Consider the following 21,176-nt stretch of genomic DNA (forward strand, 5'->3'; position numbering starts at 1 on the left):
TGAGGACCATGACCCCCTGGAAATGCTTGCAGGGGCTGATGTCTGGATCAGCCCACTCCTGCTAGCTTCCCACGCCAGGAAAAATAGCCACCAGCTCTGGGGTAATACTTGGCCCTGTGACCTTACATGTGAAGAACGCAGGGAGTTCCTTGTTGGAGGGTCTGAGAGGTCTATCTGGGAAGGTACCCATCCAAAACTGTCTGCTCGCAAGGCCTCTCGGGAGTGCTTGAAACCTCCCATTAACACTCCCCGCTGTGGAATGTTCCACATTGCCCTGTAGAGACTCCTCTAATCCTTGGTGAGAGAGAGTTTGTTAGATACAACCTGACATCCACACCACCACCATCACCACCAAACCAGGTACAGGATGCAGAAGTTACTGAGAGGGGAGGGGACACAGAGGCAACAAAAGACCTCAAGAAAGGGGAAGCAGGGATCCCAGATGTCCCAGATTGGGGCTCTACCCTCCATGGCTCTTCTCAGGGTCTAGAGTCTGTCAGTGGCCACTGCCAGCCCCTTCCTCTCCTCCCACTGCCTCCTACACCTTCGCTGGGGCACGTGTGTCCTGAGAACCGAAAGAAGCGTCAAGTGCCGCTGGTCAGGGCACTGGGGGACCCAGGCAGGCAACAGGCAGGTGGGCAGGACACTTCCCCAGTTGCCCAGGGGCTGGGCACAAAGGTCTCAGTGATGAATTATTCACTGGAGCTGGGCTAAGTGCAGAATTAATCCCTTTCATTCCAGCTGGTGGCTTCACTAAATTATCCCTCCAAGTCATGCGGGAAAATGCTGCCGAATTCATTTAGCTGCTGAGTGTTTTGATCTGGGCCTTGTGATTTTAGCTTCCCCTTCCCCCAGCCCCCTCCCCCTGGAGGCGGGTAAAAAAACCTTTCAGTAGTGGATTTCTGAGAAGAAAGGAAAAGAAAGGGGATCAAGATTGGGTGTGTACCAGGAAAATAGTACTGGAGGAAATTCAAATTCTGCAGCCAAGAATTCACACACACAGTTCTACACATACAGAGTCTCACACAATCACATTTGAATACCCACACACAGACAATCACATATGCAAAGACATGCAACACAAACATACACATCCCTCTGCAAGAGTGCACACATTTAATGCATATATACATGCTCCCACACCCGAGCAAACTGACACACAGACGTTTTCACACCTGCATTGGCGCACACAGAAGAGAAGTCTTTTTGTGGTTAAACTGTTTCTTGGTGAAACTATCTGAGAATTGGCCAGCAACTGACTCACTTTGATTCTAGAAGCTTGAAGTCCAATTTGGGGGCCTTAATATGAAAAGCTAAGATGGACTTGGCATAACCTTACAGCCATGGTACCCGGTCATGCATTCTTTTATCCCACATATATTTGATGAGGACTAGAGTTTTGGCTGCCCTTCTGGACTGCGATGAGGAGAGGGAGGGGCCGGCAGCCATGGAGCCCGTGTGCTTGAATTTACCCTCAGGCATGGACATGGCTCTCTGCTACTGTCTGAGCCCTTTTGTTATCCTCCTCCCTATGTGGAGGTGGCAAAGTGTTGATGAACAGATCAAATGGCACTGCATCTACAGCGTGTCCCCAGCTCCATTCCTCACCATAGCCTTCTCTGTAATACCACCACAGTTCTCCGTGCAACAGCAAATCTTTGCTGAGCACCTGGCTGTGGAGCAGATACTGTCCTGGGTTCAGGAATCTTCCATTGAAAAAGATGAGAAAAAGGCCCTGTCTTCATAAAACTTGTATTCTTAGAGAGCAGGGAGTGTGGACCAGATAAGAGCAAATCAATTCATGAGCAGATATCAGCTCATGATATGAGGTCTGATGAAACTCAAACAAGGTTACACGATAGGGAGTGCTCAGACAGGCTCTTTGGATTTGATGTGCTCTCTGAGTAAGGTTACCAGCCAAGCTGCTGTAACAGAGAGGACCCGGTTCCTTCCATCTTATTGTTTCACCTAATGTGTCGGCCACCAATTCATGGTGAGAGGCACCCAGCTTTCATCTCTGCATTCCAGCCCGTGGGAAGGAAGCGCCAGACCTAGGACCAGAACTATCAATTATTCCACTGTTTAAATCAAACACTGCTCCAAGTCCCAAGAGCCACTACCTGAAGCCTGGAGATCTTAGAGTCCTGTGGATACTCCATCTGCAGCGGGGTTTGTGATAATGGGCCTCTCAGGGCCCCTTGTCCATCTGGCTAACATCTCCATCTTAGGGGCAACTCCTTGCTCATAGACAGCTGTACTACAGAGAGGAAATGCTTCAGAACAAATGAATATGCCTGTCCTATTTGGGTACCTCCCACTTGAGGACACAGCCTCTTTCCTGAGAGCCTTCATGTCCTGGAGGTTTGGGCATAGGCCCTCCTGGTTAACTGACATTTTTGTGAACACAGTTTCCCCATACCCATTGCTTCCATATCACCCAGTCTCAGAGCTCCGGGAACAAGAACATTGTGGAATTTCCAAATAGGCAGAGACCACAGAGGTGTCTCTCCACAGCCCACCTGGGACAGAAATCTCCTTGCTGCCATCCACCACGGGTGGCATCCCAGCCTCTCTTCTTGCTCTGCCATGTCAGGGGACAGTTCACTACCTCTAGAAGCAGCCCATCCCATGGTTCAGTGCCTACAGCTGATAGAAATGCTTACCCCATATTGAGCTCACCCTACCTCCAGCGGCTCTCCCTGCACCCCAAGCTCCTGACTCTGCCCTCCGGGGCTGCAGTGCAACCCCTGCAAGCCTCCTTCCAGCACGCTGGCAGGCAGACTAGCAGTCACGGTCAATGGCAAGAAGGAGTGTTTTCCTGGTTTGGGATATTGTGCTTGAAGCTGGCTCTGCTGGTGATGGGTTAAGCGTTTTCCCTCTGATGGAACTTCTCTATGGACACCTGCTGCTCAGAGTGTTCTGCCTTAAGCTAGAGTTGTGTGTGTAGATGAGTACATACATGTATAACTACATATAGCTACAAAAAAACTAGAAAAACACAGACATCTATGTATACCCAGAAAACTTCCCTTTATTCCCTGTTCAGTGGGAGTTCACCTTGGAGGTCCATTAGCCTCTGAGAACCCATGAGCCTATGACTACTCCATATATACATACATGAATCAACCCTTAGTCTCCTCCATTCACCCTCTGATCTTGGCCTCTTCTCTTTGAAGAGTGTGATCTGGTCCCCCAGGAGTCTATGATTCTCCGGGCTAAGCCTTCTGCCTCTTTTAAAAAACTGGTTTCAAGATCCCACAGCATCCTGGGTGCCCTCCAGCTTGCAGACAACCTCTTTGAAGTGAGACAACTGACCAGGTTTCCTAGGCTGACAATGTGGATTAGAGCCTGGTTTGCACACAGTAGGTGCTCACTGTGTCGACTCCTGCCTCCTTGCCTGGAAATGCGCCTCCCCATGAGGTGGGACAAGTCCATGCTGTCATCCGGGTGTTCAGCAACAGGTGCCCTCTTGGGGCTGGGATTTGGGATCCAGGGTCTCGCCCAGGCAGGGTGCCAGGGCACCAGGCAGAGGCAGAGCCTCTCAGATGAGCAGCCCCCTCTCCTTAGCCCACAGACTTGAGAGATGCTGGAGGATTCAAAGCCCACTGCTTCCTTGGATTTGGCACAGAGAATGTGCCTTTGAGGAGAGGATGAGGTGGCCCCTGCCATCTGCCACTGAGGGAAGGGGCGGCTCCCACAGCCCCATCTGACCTTCCCCTCCCTGTTCCCCTCAAGGGAGTTGGGGGGTGGTGCGGGCAGGCCTTTGATGCCATGTAAAAGTCTGCCCCCGTGTTTTTATTCAAACCACTCTCTCTGGAGACCAGCCCGGAGTGGGGACAAGTGGCTGTTTAGCAAATGTGGAGTGGAGGGCAGGGGACAGGCAGAAACATGCTGACTTCTGATGAATTCTTATGGATTTTTGGAAGGCCACACATGTCAGCCCTGGGCTGGTCTTCAGAGAAGCGCCAACACAAGCCATCCTCCATTTCCTCACCAAGCCCAGCTGCCCAGAAGGCCCAATGTCCAGGGTGGCACAGCAGCCTCCTCAGCTGCTTCTATCCTCTGGGAGCTTCTGTTCCACCCCCAAGACTCCAGCTCTGAAAACACTACTGTAAGGATAATGATGAATCCAGAGAAAAATACCCTTTCCCCTCTTTCAACCTCACAACATCCCTGCCTGTCTTCCCTGCCCTACACTCAGGCCCCCAACCTCACCCTGCGCCCCCTACCTCCCTGTCCTCCCACTCTCCCAGGCCACATGGCAGGAGACAGAGGAAAAGACCTATCCCTCCCCAGCTCACAGGTACCCTTTTCCCCACCTGCTCAGATTCTAGGCCCAATTCAGAGATCATCCCATACGACCCAAGGAAGCTGGGGACAGGTGAGCGAGAGGGGAGAGCCCGTGCTTTTCCGGGGCCAGCCTGGCCCTTGGCTCACAGATGCTCAGCGTAGGGTCAGGGCTCACCATCCCACCATAAGAGACTCCTGCCTGCTTTTCACAATGCCTGAACCCCTCCCAGCAGTGCTCCATGCTCCCCCAACAGTCTCTTGGTTATGATGCAACTCCCCCCCATGCTCCCCACTTCAGGGAGGGCATTTGACACTCCCTCCAACATACAGGGTTTTACAGACTCTGCTTGCTCACTTCTTGTGACAGGGACCTCATTTCCTCTCAGGAAGCCCTCTCCAGCCTCTATCAGCTCCCTTGTAGACCTCTTCCTCCTATCTCTCTCCAGTTGCCTCCCCCAGTCCTGCCTTTTCCTTCCTGAGACTGGCTCCAGAGAAGTTAGCACCCATGCCCAGGTCGGCCCTGTTGCTGCTTGCAAACTAGTTGTGTCATCTCCAGCCTGACCAACTCTCCCTCTGACTCTGCTCTTTGTCACACTGGGCTTCTGCTTCTCATCCTCTTGGTTGTCTCATCTTGACAACACTCCTCTTAAAGTGTCCCCCAAAACTGTGGAGCTGGATCAGTATTGGTGGGTAGCATAGGACTATCATCCTTTGGCTGCAAACACATTCTCCCCCATGGTGCAGCCAAAGTCTATCATTTGCTTTATTCCTAACCAAGGTTGTGGGGTCCATTTAGAGCCTGGGAGTCCTGTCTGGTATGTGAACCGCTGTCAGGTGGCACACCTTCACCTTGAACCTCTGCTGCTCTATTTTGAACTCACCTTCTTTGCCTCAGCATGTTGTCCAGGCTTGAGATCACTCTGGACCCTGATTTCATCATGCGTCACACGTTCACAGCCCCACCTCCACCCCTACCCCAAGCTCCAGCTCATCTGTGCATGTAGTTAGGACACTTTGCTGCAATGTGCGCTAAAGAGAGTGCATCCTTGGACCTGGGTTTGAATTCTGGATCTTCCACATGATCTTAGCCACCATGAGTTTTACTTTTCTATCCATAGAAAGGGGTTGTGATTCCTACCAGCCAGAAATGTAGTGAAAATTGAATAAGGGACCGTGTGTAAGTGCCCAGCAAAGGGTCTTGCAGACACTCAGTAAAGGGAGCGCTTACTATTGTTCACCCAAGTTGCTGACAAACATGCTGAACTCATCAGGGATGACGACAGAGCTCCAGGGGGAGGGGAACGACAGAGCCCTGCTAATCCATCACTCGGCGCCCGCCCCTCATGACAGCTGCTCCACCAGATTCACATCCATAAAGACATCAGGAGGCCTTGTCAAGTGCTGAAGATAAACGTCACCAGCACCACATTTGGTCTCACAGCAATTTTTCAGAGAATGAAGAAATGGAGAAGAGACAGACATTCATCTCTCTAGAGGCCAGAGCCCTGAGCTGGGAGTTATAGAGGAGATAGAGGAAATGAAGACCTGCTTCTTGGCCTGTGAGCTCCCAGGCCAGGGTGGGCAGGAATGGACCCAGAGCCATACTGCAGGCTCATCCTGAATGCCTCACCAACCACCCTGTGTTACCTTGACAATGAGAGCCTGTGGGTCCCAGCCGCAGATGGAGCGGATTGAGTCAGGATACAGGGATCACTAAGGAACTGGACATTCGGGTCTTCCCTGGCCTGCTCTGCTCTCCGCATGAGCCAAATGCATAGCTGATGGATTGAAGAAGGGGGAGGAGAGGAAGTAAGACAGGGCAGAAGCTTCCAGACCAGACTTCTCAGAAAGTGGGGACTGCTCTTGCGTTTTTTCCCACCTCAAAGCCAGACGACCATTTGTTAGATCCTTAACCTGTGCCAAGCAGTAAAGCACCTCAAAAGATCATCACTATTCATCTTGCTAAGGGTTCTAGTTGAGGTAGTTGCGTTGTCAGGGGAAGAGTCATAGAGAAGCATGGTTTGCACTCTGCCTCAGGGAGTAGCTTGGAAATAGGCAAGGCAAGGGTGCTTCTGGCAGAGGAAAGCACAAGTGCAAAGCCATGGAAACACGACAGTGTCTGGAGTGCATGGGACGTGAGGAAGCTGTTGTGGGCGGTAAGAATGGAGGGTTAGATGGGGCCTAGCTTCTGGAGTGCCTGCACTCCAGGATACAGCGTATAGACTTCGTCATAGAGTAATAGGAAGCTAAGGAAGATCTGTGAGCAACAGTAGGATGTGATCTGACCTATATGTTGGAAGTGTCTCTCTAGATATGAAGAGGGGGAACCCAAGGGAAAAGATTAAGTGCGGAAAGACCAGGTTTCAGGCTAACAGGAGTGAGCCCACAGCCTATCCACTGAGCCATAGGCAGGGCTCTATTTAATACTAAAATTCCTGCCCGAGTGGTTGTGAATCCACCTGCCAATGCAGGGGACACAGGTTCGACCCCCTGGTCGAGGAAGATCCCACATGCCGCGGAGCAACTAAGCTTCTGTGCCACAACTACCGAGCCTGTGCTCTAGAGCCTGCGAGCCACGGCTACTGAAGCCCGCGCGCCTAGAGCCCGTGCTCCGCAACAAGAGAAGCCACCGCAGTGAGAAGCCCGTGCACCGCATCGAAGAGTAGCTCCCACTCCCACAACTAGAGAAAGCCCACGCGCAGCAACGAAGACCCAGAGCAGCCATAAATAAATAAATAGACAGACAGACAGATAGATAGATAAAAGAATGGTACCTACACCCAAAAATAAATAAATAAAATCCCTGCCAGAATTTTAAAAAAATCTTTATCACTGGCTCCCCTCCTCTGACGCCACAACTTGTTTTTAGATTAACCCTCTGACACCATTTTCTGGAGAATGAATCATGGCCCCAATGAGGATTAACACTTGGGCCCTTCTTGGCTGGCAGACAGACTCAGAGCTTCAAACCCCACCCACAGCTGCAAGACCACATGGTTTGTCATAAATGAGGCCTACGATATGCAGGGGAGGCAGCAAGCCCCCCTTGGAGGGACCCGTTGAAACTCCTTCAGCTGAAGAGATAAGAACCTACAACTGCAGCCACAGGAAATGACAAAGCAGCGACTGATGGGGGATCCGCTGCACAGGGCATAATATGGCACTTGCCAGCAGGCGAGACACCCTTATCAGGGAGAAAATTGCATCAGGCCTCCTGAATTACTAGCGATTGGAAGCAGATTTCTTGGGACGCACTTTGTTAGATACCTAATGAGCAGGATACAGGCGGGCAGAGCCCAAAGCCAGCGGGGTGGGGGACAAATGTCTTTGTTAAACAGAATTTGTCAGTTTCCGCTCCAGGCTCCCTGGGGAGGGTTCAGGGCCAGCTAATTGAATTAAGAGCCTGTGCGCTCCAGCAAGAAGGCTCAGGGCGGGGCGAGAGGCAGGCAGGCCGCAAGACAGGCACATTCAGCACCGAGGACAGCAGCTGCAACTCGGCTAGTCTGTAATTGCCAGGGCAGGCTGGAACTGTTGCATTTTGCATGATCAGGGAGCTAGGGGATGGACTGGGTAGGAGGGAGGCAGAAGATGTTAGAGGAGGAGGGGGAAACAGGTGACCCAAGAATCCTCGAGCCTGTTATGCTATTGGCCTGGTCTGTCTCCACAGACCCTCTGCAGGCAACAGTGAGGGCTGAGAAGGAAGAAGAAGGGGTGTCTTCTCCCCAACCATACACTCATGTGGTGTGGGACAGCTGCAGCAGGGCAAGGAGCAGTGGGCTGGGCGCTGAGTCTGAGCCAGTGCACGGTCATGCATCACTTCGAGCTTTCAAAGCAGGTCTCCTAATTATAGTCCTAATGAAGCAGGATGTGCTGTAGCCACGGAGCCACAGAGTGAGGGGCCACTTGTCAGCCCCAAGCTGCCTCCGCAGGCAGGGCAAAGCCTGCCAAATAGAAAAGCAAAGAAGCAGGCTTGTGGGGTGAGCCAGAAGCCTCCTCCCCCACCTGGAGGAAGGCGGGATAGCAAGGCAAGGCTGGGCCCAAATACGGAAGAGCTAGTCCCCAGAGATCCCCCCTCTTTTCATCCCCATTTTAGCATTGTTTCTCTCCCATTCTCCACCCTGACCCACCGCTTCCAGCAGCTTGGCTTCTCCTTGTAGTCTCAGACAAGGTCCCTCCCAGGAGGAGCAAGGAGAGGGGGGCACAAGCCCCTCCCCAAAATGTACGCAGACTGAAGCTGATGAGTCTGGACAGGTAATGTAAGGGAAAATAGAGAGAAGTTAAGCACTATGTGAGGCATTGTGGTCCTCCTGGGACCCCTAACCTCACATGACTAGAACAACTGTCTCTGACCTTCCCTTTGGGACCTGCATTATGTGGAAGTGTAAAGATTTTTCTATAAAAGTCACCCACGCATCTTACTCCAAGCCCCAGGATGGGATGGATCTTGGCAAAGTTCACTGGGAGACCTGCAGGGGTGAGGGCTGGGGAAGTACTCTCATGAAGCAGCTGTGGGAGCAGGTATAGGCCAGAGCCAGCCATGGAGAGGGCAGAGCAGGACCACTGAGTCTGGCAGAAGCTACAGGAAGAGCAGCTGGGGGTCAGGAGTGGGTGGGTTGGGCAGAATAGACTGAAGTCCACAGATACTCTGCCTTGTCTTTCCTCCTTCTTGGAACAACACACCTGCCCACCGGAGACTCATGGGGTGATCTGGACTGAGGGGTCCGTCTCATTTTTATTTCATCTTTGTGATGAAATTAAATTAATTATACATAGTAAATTTCAGAATCCACATAAAATTAGTGAGTGCCCAGTTCTGATCAGGGGCCCAGTAGTGTCAGCTCTGGGTCACTGAGCTGACCCGCTTGGTACTGGGGCCAGGCAGGGTGGACGTCAGGGTGACAGGCTGTGGAGGAAGAGACTCAGCAGTGTGTCCCTGCTTTCAGAACTGATGAGGGTGCCTCTGGAGACCTCTCCCTTGATTTCATTACTTCTACTTCCTCCCCTAACTGGATTAGATGGCAGTCTATGAAATCCAGGGCATCAAGATTGGCTTTCTGCCTGGAAATGAGGAGAAATGTCATTACAGGTCCTGAATCAGCATCTCACCCCAGCCCCAGGGGCCTCCTGGTCAATGGCGAGTCGGTCTTTGCCTTGGCTAGTTATTTCTTCCTTCCCTCTCTCCTACATCCATCCACCCACTCATCCATCTAATATACATTCTGTAGTTTTTCTGCTACAGCCAATCGTGTTCAGCTGTTCTGAACAGGAGACAGATGTGGTGCTTTTTCTTGTCTAAAATACACAGACAACTAGAAAACACCAAACCTTCTGACTCAGATGCTGTACAGAGGGCATGTTCAGTGGGGAGCCTCTGAATGAATGAAAGTTACTGAGAGGAGCAGGTGAGAGAGACAACCAGGTCTAATACCCAGGGACAAAACAGCCCCAGAAGTCTTGGTTATAAAGTGCAGTCAGTGCCAAAGTCAGCCTCAGAGTCATCCAATGCTTCACTCTCCCCACCCCAGAGTCTTCATATAGCAGCTTTCTCCTGGTACCTATTTGATGGTAGAGGGAGGGGGGATGAGGCCCAGACTGGACTGGATACCTCTGTACTTATATGAATGTCCCTTAATCTATTGATGCAAGACTGAAAACACTTCTTGTTAATGAATTTCTGCACACCAAATTTATTTTTAAAGGGTAGTTATTTAAAGGATCCTAGAGGTAAATGGAAGGGTCCTTGCCCTGATTCATCTGGTTCATAGGTGTGGTTTTTCATATAGAGCATCCACTTAAAGAGAGGCCCACCTGCACTCATTCTCTCTGTTTGTTCAGGGTCAGACATTTGGGCACTTCTAACCCTGAGCACATCTGTCTTGGTTGGCACTGTGCCCATTGTTCTATTTGCTTCTTTCTAGCACAACACTCTAGACAGTGGAATATTTGTCTACTGTGTGGCCAAGACAGGATTCCAACAGCTGATGTAGAGTGGAAGCGGGTCATCTTTGAGATCCCTACAAACCTGAGTCTGCATGATTCTTTGAACCATGGGCACGTTTTGAGGGCGAACCATGGATTTCCAACAGAGCTTTCAAATAACCTCTCCCCAGAGGGAGTATAAGACATGTCCCTAAGCCCCAGGAACTTAAAGTTTTGTCAGAAAAACAAAAATGACAAATAAGCCTGGAATCAGAGGACAGTGTGAGAGCAGAGAGAGCCAGCTGCTGGGCTGGGAGAACCTCGAAAAGCTTTGAGAAAGTGTGGATGGAGGCCCTGAAGGCTTCCTGGAAGGGCTGGTTTTTGAGTGGGGTTAAATTCTACACAAGCAGAGATGAGAGTGGCAGTCATGTCAAGAGAGGACGAAGAGAATTAGGAAAAAGAATATGGATGGAGAAAGAGGCCCATCAGAGTAGAGAGAGAAGAGACATTGTTTAATGGGTGAGAAGATGAGAGGATGACAAGGAGATGGAATGGAAGGCAAGTCTACACAGCAAAGGGTGTCAAAGGAGCATGGAGATTTTCGAATCTGTTGTTATTGCACCAAGGGTGGGAGTCATAGATGGCATGGTTTATTTATTCTTTTTTTTTTTTTTTTTTTTTTTTTTTTTTTGCAGTACGCGGGCCTCTCACTGTTGTGGCCTCTCCCATTGCGGAGCGCAGGCTCTGGGCGTGCAGGCTCAGTGGCCATGGCTCATGGGCCCAGCTGCTCCGCGGCATGTGGGATCTTCCCAGACCGGGGCACGAACCCGTGTCCCCTGCATCGGCAGGCGGATTCTCAACCACTGCACCACCAGGGAAGCCCTGGTTTATTTATTCTTTCAACAAATATTTCTTGAGTACCTACAAGGAGGCAGACACTAGGGATAAATGAGTTCCCAGCTTACAGGTAATTTGCATTCGAGTGTGGAGAGTGGAGGAGCAAGGCAGACAGTCAACAACACATTTTTTGGAAATGAATTTTCTGGTAGAGTAAATACTGTGAACACAGTAAAATGGGATAATGTGAATAGAGTATATTGGAGGAGGGGTTACTCTAGGTGGGGTGGGCCTCTATCTCAAAAGCAAGGCCTCTCTGAGAAGATCACATCTGGGCTGAGACCTGAATGATGAGAAGGGGACAGGCATATAAAGACCCGTGAGGCTCTCTGGGTAGAGAGAACAGCAGATAAAAAGACCCTGAGGAAGGAAAGAGCCCAGCTTGTTAGAGAAAAGGCAAGGACAGTGTAGTTAGAGCACAGGGAGCAAGGGGGCAGGTGGTGGGAGGTAGGCAGGGCCTCCTGAGCCATGAGGAGGAGCGGCTTGGGGGGTGTAGAAAGGCACACTGATGGTAGAAAGGCACAGAGCAATGTCTCTGCACCTTCTCTTCCCAGAGGCTGGAAAACTTCTTGACACCAAACAACATTAAGGTTCTGCCCATCCTGGACCCCAAGATCTTAGACAAGAAGCTGGGTACCATCTGTGAGTCCTGGTCCAAGGCCACAGTGAGCTCCACAATTGGCTCCAACACATCCACTTCTCAGGAAGCAGAGGAAGAGCATCAGGTGTCCAAGATGTCCTGAGAAATGGTGAGTGTCTCCCCTCCAGGGCCAAGAGGGCCAGAGTAGGATTGGGGCCTGGAGAAGGGGCTTGCCTGCCACCTGTGAGCTGTTCACTCCTTGGGTGGCGAGTGGACCTTCCCTTTAGGCACACTCTATATATGAGTCACCCTAAACTGGTGGAAGGTGTGGAGTCTTCGTCTTATAGAATTTCTTCACCTTTGAATAGAACTCTCAGGTGATTTCTTTCAAAACAACCCCTGAAACACTTGTAAGACTAGGTTCCTCTGACTCAAGTAGCCATCAACTAAGAACTTCCTCAAGAGCTTGTCCTCTGGGTAGTGGGAAGCCCCGGAAAGATTAGTTTTAACTTTCAAAAGAGGAAAGTAGGACTCAAAGCAAAGAGGAAATTGTCTTTGGTCACAGAGTCTCTATCCTTGATTGTGGGAGTTTGTCTGGCTTCCCCTTACCAGTTGACAAGATGCTGGGAGAGGGATGGTGCAGGCAGCCAGCCGAGGTGATGCCTTAATTTGTTCAGGGCTCATTGCTGAGTCCTAGCCCCTTGATGCAGAAAGCTCCAGGACAGGCCACCAGAAAGACAGTCCAGTCAAAGGCTCCATTTGAAGTCCTGTCCCAACCACCATGGGGGAATTCATACGTGACTTCTTCCCTTCTTCCACAGCAGATCTCATGGGGAACGCTGCTCCAGAAGATCCTGAGAAAAGGCCGGAGCCAAGGCCACCAGCCCATAGGGAAGCCCTGGGCCTCCTCCTCCCAGGACCTGACCCTCTCCACCGACAGTCTTCACATCTTCCCGTGGCATTTCTGCACCTTCCTGGAACATGTCCCATCGGATGAATAGGAAAGGTGCTGTCTGCTGGGTGTGCTCAGGATGCTCCCACATGGAACGCCCCGCCCACCCCAAGTGGGACCCTCCCTGGCAGGTCCAGAGCACTCCGAGGCCGTCTTCTACACTCACTCCTCTCACATCTGCCCCTCGGGAAGGCGGCTCCCGGGCCTGACCTGCCAGCTCAACCATCAGTTGAGTTGAAAATAAAGATTCAGACCTGCCATTGGAAACTTTGGGCAGCATGAATAAACCAATGCCTGCTGCCTCCACAGCCCGGCCTCATGACTCCCCTCTTGTGTCTCTGAGCAGAGGTAGTGCAGGTGAGAAAGAAGGAGGGGGAAAGGCCGGGGAAGGAAAGAAAAGGGAAGGCGCCATGGAAGCGGAAAGACAGACAGGAAGGAAGGGGAAAGGAGAAGGCATCCCTCCCTGGTCACTACCCTGCAGAGAGCTCAGGGCTCTCTCCTCCCCTCACCCCTCCAGCTCCAGGAGCCTCCCCTGGGATGCCGAGCCAGCCAAGCCTCAGGCATCACCCAGGGAGGCCCTCACCTCACCGCCAGATGCAGACCTCACATGACCCTGGGAGCAGGATGAGCCTCTCATCTCAGCCACTGGGTGCTGGACCCGCAGGATCAAGGAGGGGGTGGTATGGGCCCCACTCCTGATGCCGTGCTTGGCAGGCCCGCTCTGGTTCGGAGTCTAGTGAACATTTCTGCTTGGCGAAGGAACCAAGGTCTGAGTGGGGGTCAGTGGGTCTCAGGGTCTGGATTATTTGAGAGAAATTAGAGATGACTTAATATATTTGCTTGGGGAGGTAAGATGTAGAAAGGGCTGGAATCGGCTGAGTTGGAATCTTCATTCTGCTTATAAAATGCAATGGTGGGGCTTCCCTGGTGGCGCAGTGGTTGAGAGTCCGCCTGCCGATGCAGGGGACGTGGGTTTGTGCCCCGGTCTGGGAAGATCCCACATGCCGCGGAGCAGCTGGGCCCGTGAGCCATGGCCACTGAGCCTGCGCGTCCAGAGCCTGTGCTCCGCAACAGGAGAGGCCACAACAGTGAGAGCCCCGAGTACTGCAAAAAAAAAAAAAAAAAAAGCAATGGTGATATTGTTGATGGTGATAATGGGAGAAAGAAGGAGAAGAAAAAAGCAGAGCTGGGGGGGAAGGGCCTTGACATATAGGATGGATCCAATAGGTGAGCAATTGAAACAATATATATACTTTTCATATCCTTTAATATTTAAAGCATAATAACTTGGGTAGTAGGCCAGCTAGTGTGGATCTTCTCGAAAGGATCAAACGATGGAGATGAAACTAGACTGCATTTGAGAAGTCAAGGTTAGCAATGAGGAGGAACCAGTTTTGAGCAAGGGGTTGAGTAAACAGAGGGTAGGAGGAGAAATAAGTGGCCCAAGGGCACTAAGACAGGATTCGGGGAGGCTCTGAGTATGAACAAGGCGGCTCAAGGCTGCCCTTTACCCTGTCAGAGACGTTGTGAGTTGTGTCTATATGGACAACTAATTCAAGCATGCCCTCTCTGGGTAGCACTCCCAATGGGGGGCTGGCCCCTCTACCCTCCCCTTGCTGGCCACCTGGCAAGGTCACAAGCGCTGGCTGCTCTCCCTAGCTTGCTGTTGACTTAGGTACACTCAGCCACCGCCTTCCTCATCTCTGGGCTCCAGGGCCCAGGCCAGGCCTGACCCTACACAGATGTAGGTAAAGGCTTTGGGGCCCAGCAGGCCTGCCCCTCTCCCTTGCCCATCCCAGTCTGTCCCAGGCCCAGCCTCCAGCCTATTCCCTCCTTGTTCCTGGCTTTTGGCTTCATTCTATTTACCGTCCACCCCGGCCTCAGTCCTCCAACGCATCATTCTTCTCTGTCTGTCAGCACAGATTTACCATGCTGGTTATTCCCACCTCTGCCTCGGTTGGGTCCTAGAGACTCAGCCCCCAGCTCCAGTTCCAAGCCCCTAGGCAGAGCCCAGAAGGACCAGGGTAGGAGCCAGACAAACATTCATGCAGCCAGTAGAGCCCAGTAACAAACACTAAAACGTGGGTGGGTAGCCACAGCACACAGCTCCATGACAGGTAGCATGAAGCAATGGATCACTGCTCCATAGCAACCAAACAAAATTACATAGCAGTCAGCGAGCTCATGCGACCAACAGACACAATGACAAGCTATAGGACACGGTGAAGGAGCCGTGGAGTGTAGTTGCATAGCAATACACCCAAGCCATACAATGCTATCACACAACACTGCATTACAGGAAGATGCAGCCATAGAACACGGCAATGAGCACGGAATACAGTGTGTACACTGTAGACAGAGTCACAGAACATGGAAAATACCTGGCTGCCCTAGAACACATCTGGGTGGCAATGGCACTGTCACAAGGTGTGTGACTCCTGGACGTGCGGTCAGGGAGTGGCTACCAGCAGCAGAGCCTGGGGGTGTAACAGTGGGCCCCAGTGACACGGCAGTGATTGTGCAGTGAGCAAACGATTAACTGTGTCCCTCAGCTCTCGGCCACTGTATCCGGGCTGTGAGCCTCTCAGCAGCACCTGATTCCAGGAGTGCACTAGTCTGTGTCTGGTCTCGTAGCACACTCCCCAGGGCCCAAGAAACAATTCTGCCACTGATTTCCTCCAGAGCTTAATAGAAAATTGAACACTTTCTGGAGAAAGGATCACCTTGGGAACAGAGAAGGGAGTGGAAGAGACCAGGGTTTGTACCCTGTCTTCGGACAGGATGTCACAGAGGCTCCCTGCTGCCCTGGGGCCTGCCAGGCCCACCCCACCACCACCCCCGGCCGCCTTTACCCACAGTGTGCCCTTGGATCTGCCTTCAATCCAATCAATTCTTCCTCCCTTTTATCCGGGACACCTGATTTTGACATAGGTCTTTCAAGTTCCATTCTATCAAAGTGGGTGCAAAGCTCTGGTCCTGAGTGGACCCACCAGGGTCAGGATCTTGTGGGTATGACCTCGGGTCAAGTGTAAGGCCTGGGCACAGCTAGAGGAAGCCTTCACCTCCCTTCTGAGCAGCCCAGGGAGTCTTTTTTGGAAGAGGTGGGCTTTGAAGTGAGGGTGAAGAATGAGATATTAAGAGGCATCCCACACATGGTAACTCTCCAAACACTAAACAACTTGTAAGCATTCCCCGCTTACCCCCTAGATTCCCTGAGCCCACCTCATGCTGAGCCAGGCAATGTCTTCTGACACCGGTGAGAGCCGGTGAGATGAGGGGTTCCATGCAGCCCCCAGACAAGCCAGCTCCATTCGCCTGGGCTTGTAAAACCTTTGCCACTACGCAGATTCCCCTTCCCCAGCATCTGTATCAGCAGTTCCTCCAGTCAGCCAGGAAAAGAGACACCTACCGTCCACCAGGTGCCCAGCCCTGTGCCCAGCAGTGCAGGGTCCTGAGGCAGGTGGGGTGGGAAGAGGCCAAGGTTCTGAGCTCTGGGAGTTCCCCGGCAGGCAGGAGTGACAGAGTAGTTGCACAGTAGCCAGTAAATATTTGCCTTCCTCTCTCTCTCTCTCTCTCTCCCCCAGCCCCCTTTTTTGCCCCTCCCTCCCTCCTTTCCTCCACTGCTCAGAGGAGATTTGTGGCAGACCAGAAGGCCCTCATGCCAGCAGATTAATAATTGACAAGTGTTGTTTAAAGATTCAGTGGAGTTTCTCCAACCTCACCACACTGGAATAACTCATTTCTTTCATTCTCTGTTTGAAAGCCTAAACCCCTCCCTTCATCTCTCCCCTTCCCGGTCCCCATGTGCCCGCCCTGCTCTGAGCATAACACTTTTGTTTCTCTCCCGCTCCTGAGTCTGCTGAACCCAGAATGACCCCTTGATCCCCCTCACCTCCTGGTTTTTCAGTGTCCCCTTCCCCAGCTGTCCTCACCGTCATTGAACCTGGTAGGTTGACTTCAGCACTTCTGGACAAAGGGCCCCATTTCAAGGATGAGGAGAAGAAGGAAGGCCAGAGAAGCTGTGGCTCCTCCCAGGTCACACAGCAGTGGAGGTTGGGGCTCGGGTGACAGGAGCGCAGGCTTCCCAGCCCAGGGACTGCTTCCCTCCCAGCCAGGGGGAGAGGTGCTGGCTTTCCCATGCCTTCCTGGGGTGACTTGGAGACCTTTGTGTCTCTGAGCCTTGATTTTTCTGTCTGTAATAGAAGAGCGCTGCTTACCTGCCTTACCTACCTCTGAGGGTCAAATGGAACAGGTGAGGGGCCTTCAGAAAGGCCTGGCAGTATAGCAGAGACACCTGTGAGTGCGCCTGGTGTGGTCCTATCGTATCCAACCATCCCTGTTTTCCCAGGACTGAGGGGTCCCGGGACATAGGACTTGCAGTGCTAAACCCGATAGTCCTAGGCAAATCAGGATGTGGTCATGGCTTGGGCCCTCCCCTGCCCCAGCCCTGCTCCTTTCATGACGGCTACACCCTCAGCCCCCTCAGCCCCCTCAGCACCCCACAGCCACAGGACACATACCCTCTGCCCGTCAGCCCAGCTCCACACTATCTCCCGCACTCACAGCACTCTCACCACCTCCTTGAAGTGACCTTGAACTCCCTTCCCTTCTCTGGGCCCCAGTCCCTTCCTCTGTCAGCAGAGGAGGTTGGAGCAGATGTTCCAAAGTCCCCTGGGGCTCCTGGAGCCTAGGTCTTGCCCCCAGGCTCTGGCCCAGGAGGAGGTCGGCAGACTGCTGAGGCTGAGAAGCTCAGGCCCAACCTCTGCTCCCTGGACACCACCTGGTGGCAGGTGATGGGTCCTGAGCAGGAGGCAGCTGCCAGCAGTGGTCAGCTGAGTATGGACACTTCTGAAGTCAGTGGCACCTACTAGCAAGAACGTCAGCTCAGGGTGTTGGCATCACAAAGCCCAGGAGCCTGGGGTTGGCCTCCATAAACCAGAGTGACACTGAGCCCAACCTGGGAGGCAGATCACCCAGGTCCCTGAGAGTCTGAGCCCCACCCAGATCTTTGGACCACAAGAGGGAGGGAAAATACAAGAGAAACAGATAGAGACAGAGGTAAAGAAAGCACAGCCCTCTGGGGCCCACCTCAACAGCCTCCAATCAGAGGGCCCTGACTCCGTGCCCCCTACAGGCCACCAGGTGTTTCCAGAAACATCACTGTCACCCCATCCCTCCTGCTCCAACACCCCAGTCTCAGTAGTCCTGACTCCACTGCCCAGTGCTCGTGGTCCCATTTGCCAGGTCAGTCTTCTGTCCCTGTCACTCTGCAAGCACCCCTGTCCTGTCCACCTGTCCTCACGTGTTCATCACACACAGGCACCACAACCCCCACCACCCCTCCCAGGCCTAGCTCCCCGCAGGCAGGAAGTCTTCTGAGGACTCGAGCCCTCCTCAGCTCCTCCCCTGCACTCCTGCAGCCCCAGTGGTGAGCCCTGCATGCTGGCACTCGGGGAGGGGCGGGGCTTTCTAAAAATAAGTCTTGTGAGGGTGCAATAGTCGCAGCTCCCAGGCTTGGCTGCAAGCGCTCACCAGCTCCACTCCTCTTCCTCTCTGTCCTTCTCTTCCTCCTCCAGTTCCTACAGAGAGAGAGAGAGAGAGAGAGAGAGAAAGGTGCTTACCAAGCATTTGAGAGAAATAAGGACCCCATCCTGTGCGTCTCTGTTATCTCTCCCTCCAGACCCTTCCTCTGGCTTCCTCTCATTCGTGCAGCTCTAGCAGGTTTGAGCTTGTCTCCACCGCTCAAGAGCTGTGTGACCTTGGATAAATCATTCCACATCTCTGGGCCTGTCTCCTTATTGTTAAGTGAAAGACATTCCGCCCCCCACCCACCAGCCTCTTGAGGCGATGGGAAGGAATAACAAGAGAGTGGATGACAGTGAATTGGAAACTGTAAAGGGCTGTCCACTTTGCCAGGAGGCTTATTAATAGTCACTGTGTTGATGGAGCTTTTCGAGGTGGAGAATAAAAGGGGGGAAAACACACATCCCCCAGGCCTCCCCGCTCTGACCCCTTCTCCAGAAGGGCTACTCCCAGACCCCTCACCCACTTCTCCCTCCTTCCCCCATCCCCGGAATCTCCCCAGTGGGCCATTCTCCTCCTCCATCCATCACCTGGGACTAAAGAGATTAATAAACGAGACTCATAACTCAGCTGCTGGGATACAGCAGATATTTACAGCTCCATTTCAATTTGCAGAGAGATTAAGTGTTTGTCGATTTATTGTTTTGGTGTGTGTGTGTGTGTGTGTGTGTGTGTGTGTGTGTGTGTGTGTGTGTGTGTGTTTGTGTGAGCATGGCTGAGCAAGGCCCACTGCGGGCTGGCTCCACCTCCCCACTCTACATACTCTCTCACTCGTGGGCTCTCTCCCCCCACACCATCTCCCACCCCTGCCAGGTCCCTGGAGCTGGTGGGGAGCCCAGGGCTGACCAGCCAGGGAAAGCCACTGGCTGCTGGAGTGGACTTGTTTTTCTGACCAACTTGACCAGAGGGGCAAGTGGCCTTGGCTCCAGGAAATGTCCCCAGGGCCATGGAACAGGGTATTAGACAGAATGGGAGGGGGATACCATCCTTTGATGATTTAGAGGGCCCTTTCTGGGCATCCTCCAGCTCCATCTCTCCCCATAGAGCAAGGGGTCCACAAGGCCAGGTAAATGTACTCTGGAGCCCAAGCCCCACAATCTAGACCAGTCTTTAGGTATCCAAGACCCCAGAATTTCCTGCCAAATGGACCTGAGCCTGCTTCTGAGGGCCTTGCAGGCCTCTTCCCAAAATCTATCCTCCTAAGAGTCAAATACTTTCAGGGATGCACCCATAGGATCAGGTGATGGCTGTTTAGGGAAGAGGGTGGGCACCTGCAGGGAACCTCCATTTACGCCCTTGTCCTGGGCCTCACAGACATCAAGGGCAGATCTGGAGATGGCGAGGCATGCTTCCAAGGAGAAGGCCCCCAGCCTAACTGAGGAGGAGCCTGCAGAGGCCAAGGGAAGTGAGACAGCCTAGGGAGGCAGGTGAGAAAGTGGCACCTCCCCGAGGGCTGGGAAAGGGAAAGAGCTCTGCCTCAAGTCTGAGCAGTGCTTGAGGAGCCAAGAAAGGTGCACGTGAGCACAGGGAAAAAAATGTCAAGCACTCTCTGACCCCCACACACCCTGAGCCACTCCCCTCCCCTGTTGACTTTACAGTCAGGCACATGCACTCACTTGTTCATTCGTTCACTCATTCGTCCAGCTTTCTGAACACCTACTATGTGCCAAGCCCTGTTATCTCCCACTGCAGACCCATCTACTCATCTGTGCAGCTATAGCAGGTCTGAGTCCTGTCTCCACCACTCAGGAGCTGTGTAATCTTGGATAAGTCACTCCACCTCTCTGGGCCTTCTCATCTGTTAAAAGGAGGGAATACTCTCTCCCTACTCTACTCTTGAGGCTTTTGAGTGTATTTACAAGAGTGGATGGCAGTGCATTGGAAACTGAAAGGCAGTCCACTTTGCAGGAGGCTTATTAATAGTCACTGCATTCATGGGGTCCTCTGAGATGGAGGGAGAAAGGGAGAGGTGGCACAACTCACCCAGACCTTCCCTTTTTTAAAAAAATTTAATTTATTTATTATTTATTTATTTACTTTTGGCTGCATTGGGTCTTCGTTGCTGTGCGAGGGCTTCTCCTTGCAGTGGCTTCTCTTGTTGTGGAGCATGGGCTCCAGGCACACGGGCTTCAGTAGTTGTGGCACACGGGTTCAGTAGTTGTGGCTCACAGGCTTAGTTGCTCTGCAGCATGTGGGATCTTCCAGGACCAAGGATCGAACCCGCATCCCCTTCATTGGCAGGCGGATTTTTAACCACTATGCCACCAGAGAAGTCCAAGACCTTCCCTTTTGATCCCTCTCCAGAAGCTTGTCCCCAGACTAAGTGACAGTAACATAAAGGTAACTCCCTACAAAGGTCCCTATCCTCAGGAAGCCCCCATTCAGCAGAAGAGACACATCAACATTCAGTGGAGGAGAGTTGTAGTCAGGACTCGGGTGCAGCCTGCTCAGGGGATTGTAGGAGCACAGAGGGGAGTGTACCTAACTCTAACCTCCACTGCCAGGCAGGGCACACTTTATACGGAATGCCAGGCAGGGTACACAGATGGCACTGTTGTCAGTGGTTGTTAGTATGAAAACCACAATAGATCTTTTTTTTTTTTTTTTTTTTTGCGGTAGGCAGGCCTCTCACGGTCGTGGCCTCTCCCGCTCTCCCGTTGCGGAGCACAGGCTCCGGACGCGCAGGCTCAGCGGCCATGGTTCACGGGCCCAGCCGCTCCGCGGCATGTGGGATCTTCCCGGACCGGGGCACGAACCCGTGTTCCCTGCATCGGCAGGCGGACTCTCAACCATTGCGCCACCAGGGAAGCCCCACAATAGATCTTTGATTTGCTGGTAGAAGAGAAGTGTAGGTGGGTGAACTTGTTCCTGCAAGAGCAATCTGATGAGTGGAGATTACATGTGTGTGTGTGTGTGTGTGTGTGTGTGTGTGTGTGTGTGTGTGTGTGTGTATGT

The 21,176-nt window shown here is 52.5% G+C and overlaps 1 protein-coding gene across 1 annotated transcript in view; it reads left to right on the forward strand.

Annotated features, from left to right (window-relative positions):
- The window catches only part of CCDC33 (coiled-coil domain containing 33), a 118,701-nt gene that overhangs the window by 59,490 nt on the left and 38,035 nt on the right, over positions 1–21,176 (forward strand). Inside the window, 1 exon segment of the mRNA XM_059057551.1 lies at positions 11,661–11,855. Coding sequence (XP_058913534.1) covers positions 11,661–11,855 — 195 coding nt within the window.

Source organism: Kogia breviceps, chromosome 3 (genome assembly GCF_026419965.1).
Source record: "Kogia breviceps isolate mKogBre1 chromosome 3, mKogBre1 haplotype 1, whole genome shotgun sequence".
NCBI classification, from domain to species: Eukaryota; Metazoa; Chordata; class Mammalia; order Artiodactyla; family Physeteridae; genus Kogia; species Kogia breviceps.